The sequence below is a fragment of the Danio aesculapii genome, chromosome 3 (assembly GCF_903798145.1).
Source record: "Danio aesculapii chromosome 3, fDanAes4.1, whole genome shotgun sequence".
In the NCBI taxonomy this organism is placed as follows: Eukaryota; Metazoa; Chordata; class Actinopteri; order Cypriniformes; family Danionidae; genus Danio; species Danio aesculapii.
The window spans coordinates 25,276,325-25,291,509 of record NC_079437.1 but is presented as its reverse complement, the minus strand read 5'-3'; the positions used below and the strand labels follow the sequence as shown (position 1 = coordinate 25,291,509).

Sequence of the window (15,185 nt, the reverse complement as noted above, 5' to 3'; positions counted from 1 at the left end):
GCTTGTTTTTATACACATCTTTATTTTAAGAATAGCATTTTCATTAGAATATACTGTTCATAACATTATATATATTAAATTAAGTCTTAATACATATACATAACACTTTTTTTTTTACTTAAATATTTTTTTTTTTCATTTGTTCTGTAAGGTTTTACATTTTATGGGTGATTTTCACTGGTTCCCGGTTGGATTCTGTATCACTCCTGGTGAATGTCCTTTTTCTGCATGGGAGAGCTGTTCTAGTTCTTCCTTTTCAGTCCCACTTTTTGGACACTAGATTCTGATCTTTCTCTGTTCAAGAAAATAAGTCATGTGAGACAGGATGGCTTATAGATTAGTCCACAACAGCACTCTGTAAAGCCAAAATATTCTAGTATATATAGCTTTCAAGCGCATAACTTTAAATGTTCAGTCTTAATTACATGAATCATTTGAATTCTACAGATTCTTTGTCAAGACCACATATTTGAGGATGAATTTAGAATTAAAGGGATAGTTCACCCAAAAATGAAAATTATTCATCCTAGAGTGGTTCATAACCTTTCTGTCTGAGTTTTCTGTCTTCTGTTGGACACCAAAGTAGATATTTGAAGAAACCTGTAACCAGTGCTTGAATTGAGGGGGGATGGCATCCCCCTTATGGAAAAAAATGACAAAAAGCATCCCCTTTGTAAAACCAACATCCCCCATTACCGTCCCCAGATTAACAACACTGTGTGTTATGTAAAACTTATCATGCACATTAAATATTAAAATTCTCTGTTCATGGTAATTTATGACTTATAAACTATGACGATTGACCAATCAGAACTAAGTATTGTAATAAGGCGCCATGCACAAGCGCAATACGGTTCATTGTGTCATTTCACATGATTTCCAAAAAGAGCAGTTCAGACGCAACTTTTTGCATTCTTTAAAATAAGAGAACAGAAGGAATGATATTTAGTTGTTTAATATTATATACATATATGCTGTACCGGCAGTGCATAACTGCATTACAGTTTAGGCAGCTTGACGCAAGTGTAACATAAGCTGTTCTGCATCCACTGTAAAACACAGATAACAGGGCTTACTAACGTTTACTTTAGCCACCCAAGTTTAGCCATTAATATGTAAGTTACAGCAGATTCTGGGTTCCCTGTGAAAATGAACCGTTAATATTATCATCCCTAAAATCAGAACGCAAATGATGTGATTGTTTTCTCGAAAATGCTTCCTAACAGCTCAGCTGTACATCTCCAAACCATGTTTTGTTTATAAATGAATCGTGAGCTTTGATATGAGACAATGATTCAGTCGTCCTTTCAGAACGACATTTGTGAATGAATCAGCTGTTCAAACAACTCAAATAAATGAATCATTCAGTGACAAAGACGGAGACTTGACTCTACCTACTGACTGTTTTAGTTTCAAAAACATTTTTATTATTAATTTCATTGCATTCATGCCACCTCCTATGCCTTATTAAACAGTCAATTTATGAATAAACAGTACATTAATGTACATGCTAACTTTTTTCTTTGCCATCTTTGTTGTGTCAAGAGAAACTTTGTTGATTTAATCTGATAAAGATATTCCTCCTGATATTCAGTTTATATATAAAAAAGCTCATGTAGTTGGGCCACGTAAGGTAAACAAAGTGTTGTAAATAAAAAGGTAAATTTATATTTAGTCATCAGACTGGTTTAAAATATTTAGTTTTTGACAGAGAACACTTGGTGGTTATTTAAAAAAGCAATTTCTTAAATTAAAAATGTATTTAGACCTATTTTGTTATCATTGTGTGTGTGTAGCTACAGGACACCTGCCAACCCCCCTGACCCCTGTACCATCCCTCTTGAAATTTGTTGAAAAAAACAAATATGAAGTCGGAAGTCAGTGGTTATAGGTTTCTTCAAAATGTCTTCCTTGGTGTTCCACTGGAGAAATAAACTCATAAAAGTTTGGAAAAAGTAAAGGTTGAGTAAATGATAGCATTTTCATTTTGTGGTTAACTAATCCTTTAAGCATTTGCTGCTGATAATGATATCAGGCAGCTACCATAACATCTATTACTACTGTATATAGGTGCATTACTGTATATTAGTCATGTGATCCAAGGAGCTCCATGACTGACGGTCAAATATATATGCATGTCAATTAACAAGCAAAACAACATGGCACAGTTTGTCCACACAAACAGACACAGGGATATAGGCAGGCACAGACAGAGAGGATTGTGGGATACCTTGCTTTGTTACAGGAATATGGAGGGGTACAGGATTAGGCTGGAATGAGATAAAAGGGGTTGAGTAAGGGGCGAGGGTAAAGGTGAGGAATATTTACTCCACTGGAAGAAATCAGTGATTGGACTCAAAAAAAGGACAAGAAATGAGTAAAGGAGATTACAAGAAATACAGGGAGATTAAGAAGTCATCATTATAAATTATATTTGTTCATTATTCAGTTAGTAATTAATATCTCCATTAGATACAGGACGCTGTTGAAGATGTTACATTGAATAAGTGTTATGGTTCAATTTAATTATCAATACCAAGGAACTGTAATTTACTTAATAAAGTAAGTAGTCATTTGTAAATCTTAAAACAGAAATATTTTGAATGTGTGCTTCTGTGGTAAATGGTTACTCACCCTCCAGGTAGTTGCGGGCAACAAATTTCAGAGCTTCGTCGATGAGGATGACGGGGAAGGAAAGCTTCAGTACCACGATCCATTGCTCGATGTTGAGATGGGTTAGTTTGAAGATCATCTGTTGGAGAAAAAGGCAGAGATTAGCAAATGGTTGATGGGGGGGATCATTGTGATTGAAATTGTGATATGATTACCTTACTCTTTAGTAAATCTGTTTATTATATATACTCATGTTTGGGACACTGTTAAAGGTAAGTGTCTATTGGCTGGGATTATCTGGGTGCATATGTTGTTTGCCCCTGGTGGCTAACACTTTAACCTGGATGGCAATATTACACTAAAAAATACTGGGTTTTTGTAACCCAAATTTTGTCAAATATGAACACTCAACGTTGGGTTGTATGTTTTATAAAAATTGAATGATACTTTTTAACCCAACGATTAGGTTTGTCCAAATTTTACTCAATGTTGGATTATGAAAACCATTTTTAGAGTGTACTAAATGCACAAACTGAACTGAATTCAGCATGCTCAGTGCACACAGTACTTACAGGCAGAGGGTCCACATAGATGATCATGAAGTGCAGAGACATGGAGAGAGTCATAGCTCCCGCCAACCACAAATTGCTCCATGGAGGCATACGCAAAAGAAACTGATTCTCTGACAAGCTGCAGAAACATGCATCAATGTATGTTATATTTGACAAAAACAAACAAAATTTGTATGACTTTTGTATTTGAAGAAGGTCAGTACTGACCTGTTCAGAGCATTGCACATCTCAATGGTGACCAACACAGACAGAGCCATTGTCATTGGTGGAGCAGCCTCGAACACTTCACATTCAATACCGGCAAAGTCCTCATTGTCAGCAGTGCACTGCATGAAGTGGGACTAAGGACAGAGGATAGGTGTAGCAGTATTATTTTGTGAAATGTACCACCATTCAGAGACGCCAGCAAGCACATACTGTATCACCAATAGTGTTAGATGAGATAATGCCAGATTCTCACCAGCTGGTAGAAGGAGACCATGGGGCCTTCGTCACAGTAGAGGAACCACCAGCCAGCAGCAGCAACAGTTGCAGCACCAACATAACCTGAGAGTAAGGGATTCAACAGAATCTGTAAGACAATCTGAGATTAACAGGAAAGGTTCCTAAACCAACAAAAGATCAGGCATAAATCAGAAAAATGGAAAGAAGCATACCTCCAATGGCCAGGTATCTGAGAAGAGCCAGCCGGAGATAAGGGGCTCTTTGGGGGAGCGGGGAGCCTTGCCCATGATGTCCAAATCGGGGGGGGTTGAAGCCCAGAGCAGTGGCAGGGAGACCATCAGTGACCAGGTTCACCCACAGCAGCTGAACTGGGATCAGAGCCTCAGGAAGACCAAGAGCAGCAGTCAGGAAAATACTGTAGAGGATTGAGGAAATAAATCAGGTTTACAGCCAACCTTACCCCAATTGCATGGGGTTAATGGATATGCCTGTTTATATAAAAGAGAGACTGAAACTACCACTCACCAGACAACCTCTCCAACGTTAGAGGAGATGAGGTAACGGATGAACTGCTTCATGTTGTTGTAAATGGCTCTGCCCTCCTCAACAGCGGCCACAATGCTAGAGAAGTTGTCGTCGGCCAGGACCATCTCAGAGGCTGACTTGGCAACAGCAGTGCCAGAGCCCATGGCAATTGCCAATCTCTGCCTTCTTCAGGGCAGGAGCATCGTTCACACCATCACCAGTCTGTGGGATGTGTAGAAGGGTTAGGGGACATAAAAATTTAAGATTAACTGAAAAGTTGACTTTATAGTACATTGATAAATCTTACTTTGGGTTTAAGTCAGGGAGTGACATACACTGACCAAATGACTTAAGACCTTGTCTAGTTTAAGATCTTGGTTTTTGTCCCTTACCATGGCAGTAATCTCATCAAAGCCCTGAAGGAACTCAACGATCTTGCTCTTGTGGGAGGGCTCGACACGAGCGTAACAGCAGGCCTTACGCACTGCTTCTCTCTGCTGGGGCAGTGGCAGGTCATCAAACTCACGGCCAGTAAAAAGCACGACCTGTTACATCCTCATCATCACTGAAGATGCCAATACGGCGGCAGATAGCCACAGCAGTACCCTTGTTATCACCTGGGAAGAAAAAAACAGTTGAGTAAAAACTAAGCAGGATAAATAATTTTGTCACAGGACAACAAACAGTGATGCAGCAAACCCAAAACCAGTGAAGAGATACAAACAGTGGTATATTCCAGTGCTTTTTGAAGATTAAGGTTTAGTGATTTACCTGTGATCATGATCACACGGATGCCAGCAGCCCTGCACAGCTCAATGGATCCAACAACTCTTACGAGGAGGATCCAGCATACCAACACAACCCACGAAGGTAAGATCAGTCTATGGACAACAAGAAATAGACTTCAGTTAACCAACTCTCAAATGGAGTTACATCAAATACTAATCATTTCCTTGTTTTCTCTCCTTTCATGCAAATACCTCGTATTCAGCAAACTTGGTGGAGTCTTCCAGGTTCATTTCTCCTGTCTCAGAGGGTTGTCACGGGTTGCCAGAGCCAGGCAGCGCAGAGTATCACGGCCAGTTCCCCATTCCTTGATCACAGCCATGATCTTATCTTTAACTGGACCAGTACAGGGGCACACGGGTGGTGCCAACACGCACATAGGCACATCTGTCAATAACGCCCTCAGGAGCACCCTACAACAATAACGGATTTGTGTTTCAGGTTTCTTGTGAAGGTATTCATTTTAACTAGGAAAAGTATTGATTGTCTTACCTTGACAAACATCTTGTTTCCAACAGGAGCTTGGAGGCCTTTGCAGGGGGAGCAGTAGACAGACATGGACTTCCTGTCACGGGAGAACTCGAGAGTAAAGTCTTTCTTCATAAGCTGCTTGATCACCTAGGAAACCAAAAGCAAACTGCATTAGTAGAATTCCCGATATGGAAGTTGCCAAAAATACCCTTTTGGCCTAGACTCAAGAGAGTTCGGGTATTCCAAGCAATTTTACTATTTCAAATCCAGCCTTAAACTCTTCATGAAATAACAATTTACACTATTTACTCTGTGCACATTGCTATTCTTTAGGTGAACAATTAATCTGTACAAATTAATACACAGAAAAAAATGTTTGTTCATCCTGGTCATCTTAAAACAGAATCTGAAAATTTGCAGTTGCTCCTTAGTGACATTCTCAGATGACACCAGGTTGATTGGGCAGAATATGTTTAACCACTCCTCTCCAGCCATTTTCTGTGTGATAGATGAGGTGAGGAGGATGTTAAATTAAAACCCTCTATTCAATATTCTAAATCGATTGGAAATGTATCACAATACTAATGCTGGTTAAAACTCTGATGTTAAGTTTCATCAGATGACCAGTATAAACCTAAGGAATGTCAAGGCTGAGAAAAAGGAGTAAGATACTTACAGTGCAACATGTGTTTGCTCGTCTCCACCTTGGACAAACCACCGAACATCAGTGTTGAACACACTTCATCTTTTCACCAGGCAGCAAGGGCAGTCTCTGTAGCCTCGCCAACTTCTCATAGATTCCCTTAGACCTGTAAAAGAGAGTAAAGTTGGTTAATGGTCCACAAATGGAATGGCTTAGATGGGATCGAGGCAGATAAAGGTTTTGTTTACCTCATTGTAGTCCCAGAGAGGAGTCATTGCACAGAGCGCAGATGGTTGCCAAGCTCAACAAGGCCATCAAACTGGCCGCACTTGACAGGAAGTCCATTCTTAGTACTGCAAGTACAAAGTAAGAATGCTGAGTCTGTTTGTGCATGTTTGTTTCACGAGTTTGCCAAGTAAAATTAAAATGACTTACACATCTCCCTCTGGTGTGTACTTGGATCCAGAAATGTCGTACTGGTCAAGAGTCACAGAGTCACCCTCCACTTTCTCAATGACAAACATCTAAATACAAAGAGATCATCAATTTGAGCTTGCAGTGATAGCATTGGGCGGTGTATTGGTTAATACTTTCATTGGTTCTTACCTTTGTGACACACATCTGTTGGTGGTAAGGGTGCCAGTCTTGTCTGAGCAAATGACAGATGTGCAGCCCAGAGTCTCTACAGAGGGAAGAGAGCGGACAATGGCGTTCTTCTTGGCCATGCGGCGGGTTCCCAGAGCCAAGCAAGGTAGTGATGACGGCAGGCAAACCTGCTCAGAAAAGCAAAGTGTCAAATATGCTCTGTTTGATTTACACAACTTACAAAGTGTGCATTGAAGCAGCACTTTACTTTTGATCAAGTTTACACCATTGAAGCTTAATATATACTTTAAGTCCTATATTCACACCTTCGGGGATGGCAGCTACGGCAAGAGCCACAGCGATCTTAGAAGTAGTAGACAGCACCACGGATCCCAGGAGCCACCATGGACGGGGTCGTTGAAGTGACCGATGTTGATGAGCCAGACAGCCACACAGATGAGGGAGATGACTTTGGAGAGTTGCTCACCAACTCATCCAGCTTCTGCTGCAGAGGGGTCTTTTCCTGCTCAGTGGCAGCCATCTGGTCACGGATTTTACCGATCTCAGTGGACACACCAGTGGCAACCACAACTCCAATAGCCTTGCCAGCAGCGATGTTAGTGCCCCTGGTAAAATAAGAGGGAGTTTTAGTGCTAGTTCTAGAGACAGAGGAAATTAACAACAAAAGTCTGAAGCATGCGACACTCACAGAGAAAAGCATGTTCTTCTTGTCCTGGTTGACAGCCACTGGGGTCAGGAACAGACTCTGTGTGTTTAATCACACTTACAGACTCACCTAAAAATAAAGTGACTGAAGGTAGTGAGAGAAGGTCAAGATCTCAGCACTTTTTTGGGGAGTATTTGGAGGTAATCGGCCAACTTTTGTAATTTACAAGCATACCAGTGAGAATGGACTGTCGACGCGCAGGGTTGTGGAGCGATAGGCGGTGATTCTGATATCAGCAGTGACTTTGTCACCAACTACACAGGAAAAGGTAGATTGAAAACATTCATATACGAAGAATACATACTCAAACTCAGAATAACAATGTACAGAAAGGCTCTTGAGTGATGCTTGGGGTTAAGGGTGTCTCAATCCTATATTTGATTTGATGAAGTTTTTTTTAAAGCCCACAAATAATGTATTGTTGTATTTCAAAGTTATGTGTTTAGAATGGGTCTCTAATATCTCTTATCTGGTAATGGTTTGAGAGTTATTTATTATTATTCTAGTCTGGAGTATCCAATCTTACTCCTGGAGATCTAACTTACAAATCTCCCATCTTTACTTTAACATTGTCATTGTACTTTGTACAATTGTAAACATTGTACTTTAACTTTATCTTTGACCTTCTAACCATGGTCTTAAAAGCAATGTTGGAGCTTCAATGCTGGATAATTGCCCACCAGGAGCAATATCGCTCCCAGATATAACTTGTAGATGCCACTGTCAGTAATATTTGCTGATCTTTTGGTGAAAGATTGGAAATTCAAAAGGGTTGAAAGAGCAAATAATGAAACCGAAGAATTGCAAGGACAAGCTGACCTTGTGTGTGGTGTAAACAGTGGCTAGGCAGAAAAATGAGTGATGAGGAAGGAACAGGTGGAAGAGGAAAGAGATGAGAGGGGCTAGGGATCGAGAGAGCAAGTAGAGGAACAGGTGCTGGGATGTATTTATATATAGGCCTTTTCTTTGCCTGTGCTCTCGCGGGTTCTTTCAGCCTTTTCTGATCCTGCTACTCTATATTCTTCCTCCCGCTGTCACACACATACACCCTGTAATTGCCTTAAAAGGACGCTCAAAATTTCTCAAGGGCACAAGTCCCATATAATCCTGTCCCCTCTACACACACGTGTCCCATTACTTGACATCATCGTGACTACATAGTGTAACAGCTGGCTCAAAGTTGTTGCTTACTCTGCATTTCAGTGCATTGCACTATTCTGATGTGCTACATTATTGATGGGTTTTTGTGTTTTTGATATATTATCCAAGTGGTATACCTGAAACTTCCACAATGTCTCCAGGGACAATCTCTCTGGCCTTGATCCTCTGCACACTCTTTCTGTCAGAGCGGTAGACTTTGCCCATCTCTGGCTCATATTCCTTCAGAGCCTCAATGGCACTCTCCGCATTGCGTTCCTACAAAAAACAAAGATCACATCAGATCCTGGTCTCCTTTAGTATTTTACACCTTCACAGCCCTCTCATTCCAAGGTTGTGCATACTTTCCAAATGACTGTTGTGCCAGTCCCATGGACCCTTGATGAAACCTGATCAACCTTTAGTATTTTTGACATCGGACCTTTGTCATCATGCGTTCCTGACAGTGAATTTGTCTGTGCCTAACCTTTAACCTGTGATGTCATTTACACCATTCTGAGCTCTAATAATGGCATTCGGTGTGTAATTTTACAGTGCACCAAAAATAAGTCAGTACTCTTAAGTTACTCTTGAAAAGAAGGAACTGCATTAATTTAGAAATATCAAGTCTTTCAAAGTCTTCAACAAAGCATGCTAGAACTTTTCATTTCCTTTTTTAAACTGATAGCCTTGGGGCAATACAGCTTGGGGACTATTCCTGATCATGTTCCCTCATTCTTTATTGCATTACTAAACTTTCACAATATGGACAAAATGGGGATGTAAAATGGATGTGCATATTCACCTGCCATACTCCAACCACAGCATTGGCGATTAGGATGAGGAGAATAACGAAAGGCTCGACGAAGGCAGTGACTGTTTCCTCACCTTCCTCAAACCAGGCCAGTACCTGATGAACAGAGAGAAATGGAGTATAAGTGAGAAATGCAAGATCCCATGGGAGTGTGAGGATCTACAATGTAAAACATTAGAGTCTATATAAATAGACAGCAGGTGTTCGTGTACTTGTGAAAGTGTCTGTTCATATCCTCTGAAAGTTGCTCAAGAAAGTGCACTCCCTCTTCCTTTCATATGTACATGTTGCTAATTTCAAGAGTACAGCTGATCCTCTTCCAGCAATTCCTCACGTGTGGCACGCGATTTATGGCACGTTAGCACCTGCTGTCTGTCTTTCCTCTTTCACCTTACGCCGATCTGTCTTCATCCTATCCATCTTTGAACCTTTGTGGGTGGATTCAGTTTCTTAGACTGGCTTAAGACCACCTTAAAATAACCCCCTTTTTACTCTCTCTGTCTTAATCACCCAGGCTCTCTCTTTCTTGTTTCTCTCCTTTCTATGTCTTGCTTCTCTTCGAAGCTTCTTTCCTGGCCTTCTAAGGCCATAATGACAGCTGTGATGTCATTGGGGCCTGAACAAAACAGCAGAACTAATGCCGCCCGCTTCATTGTTTCCAAAACAGATTTGGAAAAAAAGAGAGATCTGCAGTTTTTATGTGCAGACACTCGTTCAATTATCAGAGCGGCATGTACTCAGATTTCAGGAGCGAGGGCATATGCATTTCTGGGACTAAGAAAAGATGCCTAGCCCCTCATGTTAACGGTGTTGTTTTCAAGTAACCATAAGGGTTTCCATACTACCCGACAGAGATAAACAACTGGATTATGGTGTACCCATTATATACTCAGGGCTGTAGGGTTCCATTAAAGTTGACTGACAGGAACGGATGGGAATGTGGAAAATGTGTCCCTGTCCCTCTCATTGGCATTATTAATCATTGTCCACACTCCTTAATGAAACCCTGTCCATTTAGTAAATTTTACAATTCTGAAACTGCTGGCTAAAACCCAGGTATTAAATTAGACAATCACTGAAGCCCAGTGAGTTTTCTGAATGGTTTGGACTACATTGTGAGGTTATGTGGTTTCTGTTTACTTACAAAAGAGATGCAGGCGGCCAAAAGCAGAATCCTGACCAACAGATCTTCAACTGCTCCACCACCAGCTCCCAGAATGCTTCTTACCTAAGGTAGAATGTAGTGTTCAATTATTTATATAGTTCAATCAATCATGTGACACACAGTCATAAATTCTGACATAAAACATAAATAAAAGGGCATGTTGGTAAAAGGAATTCACTTCAGTGTGCATAAAATACAACATGCTGGTAATTCAAGTTCAAAGTCTTTAAAGTTTTACCTTCTTCAGCGGGCAGCTCTGTGATTGGTCGGTTTGGTCCAATTGAGAAGATGAATGAAGGGGAGGAGAAATAGAAACAGAACCATTAGAATTCACAATCAGTACCTTTTCACATCAACAATCACCATAACATGGGATATTAACTTATGTTTTCATACTGTTCTTTCTGACATGAGCTGAGCTCACACAGATCTATTCTGCTAATAATCTAGTCATTCGTCCTGTTTGACCTTCTGCTCAAGGCTCAAAATGGCCCCTGTGTTCAGCTGTCACTTTCTTGCTTTGTCAGAGTGATCTCTCTTACCTCTTATACCTTCCAATCTTGCTTTTGCAACTTAATGTTATCATTCAGCATGGGCCAGTGCATCTGTTCTGGCCTCTTTTGTCTTTAAAGGGACAGTTCACCCAAAAATGAACATTCTGTCATCATTTACTCACCCTTCACTTGTTCCAAACCTGTTTTAGTTTCTTTCTCCTGTTTAACACAAAAAGAAAGCTGAAAACCTGTAACCATTAACTGTTTTTTCTAGGATGGAAGTCAAGGGTTAGAGGTTTTTACAACTTTTTAAAAGAAATATCTTCTTTTGTGTTCAACAGAAACTCTTAAAAGTTTGGAACCACTTGAGGGCGAGTAAATAGTGAGTAAACTTTTATTTTGATGGTGAACTACACCTTTAGAGCTGCCTTTAGACATGACGGCTGCAAAATCTACTACAAAAGCACTTTGGACATTTATTCTGTATGCAATTTCAAGTACATATATTATTAATAAAGTTTTATTAATTAATTGCAACTAACATTTCCTACATGTTTTACAAAAACATTTCCAATACTAAAGTTCTTGACACCTCCTAAAATAGCTTGTTCTGTCAAATTCTCCCAACATTGTTTTACAGTGATCAACCATCCCATCCATTCATATTCTTTCAGGTGGCTTCAATCCGCATTGCCCATGCTTTCCTCACCGTTGAATCCGTACTTGGCTTGGTTCTTCTTGACCTGTTCTGGAAGCGAGGCCTGTGGACTCGCTCACGCGAAGTAGGCCAGGCATTCTGCGTTCCTCTTGGTGGTGCGTTCTCCATCCTGTCTGCTCAAAGGGGAGACTTCAGTAAAACAACACAAAAAAAGGATGAGTTACTTTCCCACTCAGAGAAATGCAGACAAATCCAAGTACAAAGGTTTAAACTAACAAATCCAGTCGCTATATTTTGCTTTAAATGAGAAGTCTGAGGGTACGCACCAACACTTTTTTTAAAAGTGTAGGATAGGGACAAACAGATGGGCCCCTTAATTCTCTCTCCCCTCTCTCTTCTCTTTCTCCTCTCTCCCTGTGGAGCGCAGGGCTGACAGAAAGTGCGAACTTCCACCCATCTCCGTAGAGTTTTATAAAGACACCAGGCTCACCATCGGCTAGGGCACACCCAGCAGAGGCCCCCTATTGGCCGAGACCAGACAAATATGGTAGGGAAGGGGCAAGGCCTTGGGAAGAGGGATGAAGGGATGTGATTGGAGCAATTGGGCGACAACTGGAGTGGGGGTGAGCAGCCTTGAAAGCGGGGTTGAAATTGGGGTCTGTTTTTGGAACATGCAGCAACAGTAGGATGGTGACGATGAATGGGGAATTGTGGTGTTAGCATGAGTGACAGCTCAAATGGTTTTGGGATGTTAATATGCAGTAAAGGATGACCAAGGGCTTGGCTTTTTGTAGGGATTAAACGTGTACAGGGCTCTGTCATAATTATGTGGTGCAGGATTAAAATGTCTAATGTGGAGGCATGTTTAAACGTATACGAAGACTGTCAGGTCACCATCCTTAGAGAGGATTAGCACCTGGGATGAACTGCAGTGGAAAAAAAAAGATTGTGCGAGGGTAAAACAGTACTTCAGACATGGCAAATGGGCTGTAAAACAGACTGAGAAGGGATTCATTGCAAGAGTGCGGAAAGAAAGAGGCAAAGAAAGGGCTGTTAAGAGAGAAATAGAGAGATTATTAGTGTCTGAATGTCCCCAAGTTTATAGATCTTTTATCGTGTTGACAGATTGTTTGGATAATTTGACAGAGATGAATGACTGGTCAGATATTTTTCACCAAACCAAATCAGAGACAGGAAAAAACCTGATTGTGATTTTTGTCTATTAAATTCCTGTCTATTAAAACTTTTTAGCAATCTTCATTTCAGATTAAATGCTTTAAGCTAAAAAACTTGAGTTAATAAAAATGAAACAATAGATAAAGTAGGAAAACAGGATTTATATATTCAATATATGTTTGCTTTTCTCGTCTTTAGTGTGTATTCAAATCTTCAGTTGCTTATTGTCTGAGAGGAGGACAGCTTATTTGCTTTATAAGGAGAATTATGTCATTATTATGTCAAATTAAACTTAATCAAGGCCTTTCGACTAACATAACAAGATCACTTTTAATAATTCTGGTAATAAATGTTTTATCGTGGGTTTTGGCACACATATAAACACATTATAAGTCCATCAGAAGGGAAAGCTGCTGTTCATGCCTACATGAAGGGCTTCAGCTGCTGCTTTGCCCTTTGACCTTTTGGATCGTTTGGGCTTGTAGTTTCCAACAGCAGGAACATTTAATTCCCGGATCAAATTTTCTGATAATGTTTTCATCCGTCAGCACTTCCACAGCACTTCACATGGTTTTTGTCTAATTTGGCAACTAATAAGTAATTGACCTTATTGGTTGTTTGTACTGTATGGCAGATGCTTTTATTTTAGGGCAACATACAAATGGGGATTACAACGAGTCATTAAAAATACTTTATAGAGAGGGAAATAATCATAAGTAGTGCAAGTAATGCAAAATTCAGAGATTGTTTAAAATAGTACAAACTAGAACAGGAAGGGATTAAGGAAGTGAAAGTCTAGATTTATTTATTTATTATATTTATTATGTTTGCTTGTTTACAGGATGCAGTTAAAGGCTTATCTTAAATTAAATTCAAAACTGTAATAGTTGTAAGTTTTCGTATACAGTTAAAGTCAGAATTATTAGACCTCCTAAATTATTAGCCTCCCTGTTTATTTTTTCCTGCAATTTCTGTTTAACAGAGAGATTTTCTTCAACACATTTCTAAACATAACAGTTTTAATAACTCATTTCTAATAACTGATTTATTTTATCTTTGCCATGATGACAGGACAGAATATTTTACTATTTAAAGCCGCTTCTATACAGCTTAAAGTGACATTTAAGACTTAACTAGGTTAATTAGTTAACTAGGCAGGTTAGGGTAATTAGGCAAGTTACTGTATAATTATGGTTTGTTCAGTAGACTAGCAAAATAAAATATAGCTTAAAGGGGCTAATAATTTTGACCTTAAAATGAGTTTTAAAAAATTAAAAACTGCTTTTATTCTAGCCGAAATAAAACAAATAAGACTTTCTCCAGAACAAAAAAATACTATGAACGACATACTGTGAACGTTTCCTTGCTCCATTAAACATCATATTTTAAAAAAGCAATAAAAATAAAAAGGGGGATAGAAATTCTGGCTTGTATAAATAATAAAAACTGTATAAATAATAAAAACATAAGTAGAAATATTGCACTGGTAAATAAAATATTTTTATGTTACTATATTATAACGTAAATATATTGTGATATTCACTTTAAATATAATATAATATTACATTTTATGTTGCTGTAACAGTTTGAGTGTGCATAAATAAAATAAGTGCATGAATAAATTTGATTATTATTATTGCAAAATGTAAGATTATAATTATTATAAACCTAATATAAATATAAAATTATATACATTTTATAATATAAAATTTACATCTATATATATATATATATATATATATATATATATATATATATATATATATATATATATATATATATATATATATATATAAAATTATAAACCTTAAAATGCTCAGCATTGCTCAGACTTTTTCCCCTCAATTCTGATTTTTGTCTCACAATTATTACTTTGTTCCTCAAAATAAAAAAAGTTTCTATTTTGCAGCATTGAATAGTTTTCCTCAAAAAAATCTAAGTTTATATTTCACAAATGACTGTAATAGTTGTAAATTTTCATATAGAAATAATAAAAAACATAAGAAAGTAGAAATGTTGCCTTGGTAAATATAGTATTTTTATATTAAATGTATTGTAATATTCATTCATTCATTCATTTTCTTTTCGGCTTAGTCCCTTTATTAACAGCAGAATGAACCGCCAACTTATCCAGCATGTTTCACACAGCGGATGCCCTTCCAACTGCAACCCATCACTGGGAAACATTCATACACACTCATTCACACACACACATACACTACGGACAATTTTTCTTACCCAATTCACCTGCATGTCTTTGGACTTGTGGGAGAAACTGGAGCACCCGGAGGAAACCCAGGCGAACACGGGGAGAACATGCAAACTCCACACAGAAATGCCAACTGGAACCAGAGACCACCTTGTTGTGAGGCGAC

At 38.9% G+C, this 15,185-nt stretch overlaps 1 protein-coding gene across 1 annotated transcript; it reads right to left on the bottom strand.

Moving 5' to 3' along the window:
* Positions 1 to 2: 2 nt before the first annotated feature.
* Positions 3 to 11,817, bottom strand: atp2a1 (ATPase sarcoplasmic/endoplasmic reticulum Ca2+ transporting 1). Its single transcript, XM_056453492.1, is given in 42 exon segments — positions 3 to 294; positions 2,635 to 2,752; positions 3,186 to 3,303; positions 3,393 to 3,526; positions 3,646 to 3,731; positions 3,842 to 3,862; positions 3,865 to 3,934; positions 3,936 to 4,044; positions 4,155 to 4,324; positions 4,326 to 4,376; positions 4,547 to 4,690; positions 4,692 to 4,771; positions 4,926 to 4,984; positions 4,986 to 5,035; positions 5,135 to 5,178; positions 5,181 to 5,286; positions 5,288 to 5,353; positions 5,433 to 5,558; positions 6,088 to 6,108; positions 6,110 to 6,127; positions 6,129 to 6,175; positions 6,178 to 6,201; positions 6,303 to 6,354; positions 6,356 to 6,407; positions 6,490 to 6,578; positions 6,661 to 6,677; positions 6,680 to 6,803; positions 6,805 to 6,827; positions 6,966 to 7,005; positions 7,007 to 7,030; positions 7,032 to 7,129; positions 7,132 to 7,264; positions 7,349 to 7,384; positions 7,386 to 7,450; positions 7,555 to 7,620; positions 8,644 to 8,782; positions 9,309 to 9,413; positions 10,462 to 10,511; positions 10,514 to 10,532; positions 10,710 to 10,738; positions 11,686 to 11,778; positions 11,781 to 11,817. Coding segments are annotated over 42 exon segments (2,976 nt in total). The 5' UTR covers positions 11,803 to 11,817; the 3' UTR covers positions 3 to 256.
* Positions 11,818 to 15,185: the final 3,368 nt, after the last annotated feature.